We start from the raw sequence: 4,762 nt of genomic DNA, 5'->3' as shown, positions 1-4,762 counted from the left end.
AATCCTTCATGATAGGCTGTCTCTGGTGTCATTTAAGACAGCTGTAGACAAATAATTAAGAAGCTCCTTTGGATGAACGTGACAGGTCAAAGTTCCAAACCAGACCATCCCACCGCTGTGGTTCATTAGCTAGGAAACGATCAGCATAATCAGTGAGAGGATTCTATGAATGCCCCTGGTGAACCGGTGTAGCGTTTATTGCATGCCAGGCTGTAATAAAGTAGGCCCACTCACTGGGGAGCCAATCTGAATGAGTTTTCCCCCACAAAATAGCTTTATTACAGACAGAAATACTCCTCAGTTTCATAAACTGTCTGGGTGGCTGGTCTCAGGCGATCCTGCAAGTAAAGAAGCCAGATGTGGAGATCCTGGGCTGCCGTGGTTACACGTGGTCTGCAGTTGTGAGGCTGGTTGGATGTACTGCCAAATTTTCTAAAAACAATGTTGGAGGCTTATGGTAGAGAAATTAACATTCCATTCTCTGGCAACACATCTGGTGGACATTCCTCCAGTCAACATGCTAATTGCACTCACTCAAAACTTGAGACATCAGTGGCATTGTGTTGTGCGCACATTTTAGAGTGGTCTTTTGTCCCCAGCACAAGGTGCACCTGTGTAATGATCATTCTGTTTAATCAGCATTTTGATAGGCCAAACCTGTCAGGTGGATTATCCTGGCAAATGAGAAATGCTCACTAACAGGGATGTTAAACAGATATATACTTTTTGTGTGTATGGAACATTTCTGGTATCTTTTATTTCAGCTCATGAAACCAAAACTTTACATGTTGCGTTTATATTTTTGTTCAGTACATGTCGGTTCTAAAATACAATTGGTTACACAGAAAACTTATTGTAGGGTGTGTTTTTATTTATTGTGCCCCATCTGAATTAGTCGTTTTTTTTGTCTCAAATTTAAAATGTTATTCTAGTACCCCATGCTTCTGCAACATTTGACAAGCATAATAATTTTATCATGCACAACGCTTATATAGCCTAATTACATAATTATAATGAATAAAGCTCAATTTATTTGTAACATTATTCGGCGCATGTGACAAATAAAGTTTGATTTGATTTAATAACTATTACCTCAATTACCTCGGCTAACCAGTGCCCCAACACATTGGCTCTGTACCGGTACGCGCTGTATATAGCCTCACTATTGTTATTTTACTGCTGCTCTTTATTTATTTGTTACTTTTATTTCTTATTCCTATTTTTTCAATTTTTTTAACTGCATTGTTGGTTAGGGGCTTGTCAGTAAGCATTTCACTGTAATACCTGTTGTATTTGGCGCATGTGACTAATAGATTTGATGAAACACTTAATTAGACAACTAACTACATGAGATGAGACTAGAGAGCACTAGTATATGCAAAATAACTTAAGATATTTGAATGGGGATGAATTACACTATAGACCACATAACTTGCTCTTATTTTATATATTTAAAGAATGTTGACATTTGTTATATAAATATTCATACACATAGCTCATATAAACAAAGACATTCCGTCGTAAGAACACATACACCCAGCCATAAGACTGACCCCCTCTTCCTTGTATAAACACACATCTCATCTCCCTCTACTGGCCGGTCCCAAGAGCAAAGGACTTTTGCTCTGCACCAATGGGGCCCGCTCTGGCTAGAGCAAGGCCCGCCTCCAACCCTCCGACCAGTCAAGAAGACCGAAACGACAAGACTCCACCTACTTTATTCTATGTATAAAAATGAATGTAACCGTTGTATAAGGCCTCTTTTTCACCTGACTCCTTGCCGAGTTATGTGAACTAGGTCCGTGCACGTAAAACTGCAGAGCAAGATATCTTTGACTCATTAAAACTGTCTTTTGTTACAACTGAAATCCACTCTGTCCAGCGTCCGTGATTTGGCCTCAACTCTCCAGTATTTAAACACTACCACTCACTTTCACAGAGTGATTAGATTAATAAATATCTGCCCCACCTCACAGATGCAGAACAAGAAACATCCATTTATCATGCTGTTTTATACTGGCTGGGGTAAAGAAACATGTTCAAAGGTGAGTTGAATGACTCAGGGATTTTCATGAATTGGAGGTTTCTGTCCAATTGCATCATGGCATTATAACATATAAATAATCACTAGATAGCTTTTATTAGGACAGCTTTGACCTGTGTGTGAGTTTGTGTGTTTTAGGCTGGGTTTCTGTACAGCACTTTGAGATATCAGCTGATGTACGAAGGGCTATATAAATAAATTTGATTTGATTTGTGTGTGTGAGCAAGCGAGAGAGAGATTTTCCGGTGTCTGTACTAAAGGCTTTTTCAACAGACCTTTTGGTGGGCAGGGCCTCTTCAGTGTTTACTCAAAAAGGGAGGAGTGAGAGAGGCTTTGTAGACGAGGAAAATACGAGAGTAAAGCGAAAGGAATAGCAACGAAGACCATAGCTAATTAAGGTCCAAGTGAAAAGTTGAGCAGAGTATTTGAGCAAATAAGAGATTCTTTCAAACACTTGACATCATGAGCTCTGAAACCCTTGAGAAAACAGTAACAGTGAAGGCAGAGGGAGCCACCCCATGGAAGAAGGTGAAACACGCACACACAATACTCGGACACGATTAGTGAATTGTATGGTGTGGGTGACCTCCAATCTCTGACCTGTTTGGTGTGTCCCAGTGTCAACATGGAGATCGACACATCCACAGAGACGACGTGAGACAAATCTGGAAGGATTGCAAGGAAGAGAGCTTCTGGTATAGAGGTATTGACCAAGGGTGCTGAACTTTTTAATCCAAGCAATTACACATGCACTGCAAAAAGCTTGTTATTTCTCAAAGAAACTCCATTGATGCTAGACCCTCTGTGGCATTCTGGCCATTTCCAGGTAGGCAGTGTGTCTTTTGTAAACAGCAAACCCATTAGTAGGAGTCATATAAGTCAGTGGCCCTTTAATCAGGCCCCTTTCCCTGGCTATGGCATGTTTTCAAATTCTACCGTCTGCTTCCAAATCCTGTCTCAGAGCTAAAAAATTGCCCCATCTGAGTATGCTGTTGGCGATTGATGATGGGCCTCTATTCAAAGCGTTACTTCGGAAGAGGACTTTACACCTTTTTTTAATGCTTTGTTCTTTGACCATCGGTCACCAGAGGGGTTAATGAGCTCCATTACAGAAGCTCAGTGAAAAGGCATGATATAAATAAAGCTGAAAATGAAACCCACTCCGTGTTTCCGTGTCACACTACTGCACATTCTAACTAAGTGGTGTGGGGAAAAACAGGACTCCCTTTGATTTTAACAATATCTTCGCACCACAGGAACAAGTTGATTTGTCCTCAGTGTGGGGTTATTGTGGGGTTATCCGGCTGAGGTAAATTGGTACAACTACTAACCTCTGTTCTCATGTTCCTCTCAGCTCTTCCCCTCTCTCTGGGAAGCATGGCTGTCTCTGGGGGGCTCATCTACAAAGGTAAGACACTCACATAACATTAGTCATAGCTTAAATCAAGGTTCAGGTTTAACATCATAAACAAACATGCACTGTATAATATTTTGTTGCAGGAGTTTGGAGTGCATCAAAGAGACTTGGCCCATTCCCAAAAGTAGCAGGTGAGCTGTGAGCCCATAAGTGGAAGTAGAGGGTTCTGTCCAGCAGGTTTTATCATGTGTGTTTCCCATACTTGTGTTTGGGGAAACCTGGTTTCTATGGTGACTTAGTTACACATCTGTCTCAGTGCTGATGGGACTATTGGACTCAGTTGCTGCCCCCATAATCAGTGGCAAATGCGCAGCTGCTAGATAAACACTGATTCATAAAAAGGGGATAGACTCCTTTGGACATTCCAAAAGTGGCAGCTAGACAACCTGTATTACAGAGTTTTAACATGTTTATGACCAATGATCTTGTCCCTTCAGCGGCTGGTGTCCTTGGTTATGCAGTGGGGAAGGCTTCGTATGTTACAACCTGCAGAAATAAGTTCCAGAGACTTGGGCCCGTCTTTGGTCCAGAATCTGAATATGGTTTTGGACCCGGCCCATTTGGAGGGCGTGGTTCTGGCCCAGGACACAGGTGAGTAGAGCTGAGGACTTTGACACTTCTGTTGCCCATGGTAGTCTTTTTTTCTGAAGAGATTATGTAACAGGGAGATAGATACCAGCTATGTGGCTTAAACCTTATCATGCCAATGGGTTATCTTTTAGATTCAAGTTACGGCACTAGCATAAGAATTGTTTTTATTGCATGTTGGTGTGAGTGATACTAAAGCTTAATCTCTCGTGGACAGACACACGTAACATAGCATCTAAAGTAATCACTTAATATTTTAGTTATGGGTTTCCGAGATTATACTAAAGCGGTTGGCGAGTTAACATTAACAGGTTTCTCTGCCTCTTTTAGATACTGCCACCACGTGTGTGAAGAGTGTAAGCAACAGCAAGCCCCTGCTGCACCAATAGAGGGTGTGCAAAGCTAAAACACACACAGTCTACATCCAAAGTTTGTGTACTCAATTTTAATGATCCTTGTCTGTTCTCCCCCAAATATGTTTTACAAACCTTGGGAGTCCAATTCAGGTGATGCATTGCAAATGGACATGAAGTAATGATTTTGTAAAAGTTCTACCAAAAATAAAGATTGAGTTTTTACCTCAGTTAAATACCTTGATGGCTTGTGTTGTTGAGGTTTGTGTGTATTCAGGATGACAACATGTAGCAGTCACTGCCGAGGGACAGCCATCACAGCATTGTTGAAAAGATCTGAGATGGCTGTGCCATATTCTT

General features: G+C 41.3%; 1 protein-coding gene across 1 annotated transcript; it reads left to right on the top strand.

Moving 5' to 3' along the window:
* Positions 1–1,204: 1,204 nt before the first annotated feature.
* On the top strand, positions 1,205–4,646 carry ociad2 (OCIA domain containing 2). The gene is made up of 6 exons (XM_021604320.3): positions 1,205–2,572; positions 2,663–2,747; positions 3,399–3,452; positions 3,545–3,592; positions 3,899–4,052; positions 4,380–4,646. Exons 1-6 carry the CDS (start codon positions 2,507–2,509, stop codon positions 4,453–4,455), a joined length of 483 nt encoding a protein of 160 aa, XP_021459995.1. The 5' UTR covers positions 1,205–2,506; the 3' UTR covers positions 4,456–4,646.
* The last annotated feature ends 116 nt before the right edge of the window (positions 4,647–4,762 follow it).

The sequence above is a fragment of the Oncorhynchus mykiss genome, chromosome 5 (assembly GCF_057628025.1).
Source record: "Oncorhynchus mykiss isolate SJ-2025 chromosome 5, ASM5762802v1, whole genome shotgun sequence".
NCBI lineage: Eukaryota > Metazoa > Chordata > Actinopteri > Salmoniformes > Salmonidae > Oncorhynchus > Oncorhynchus mykiss.
Note: the sequence above shows the minus strand (reverse complement) of the source record. Positions and strands in the feature narration are given on the sequence as shown.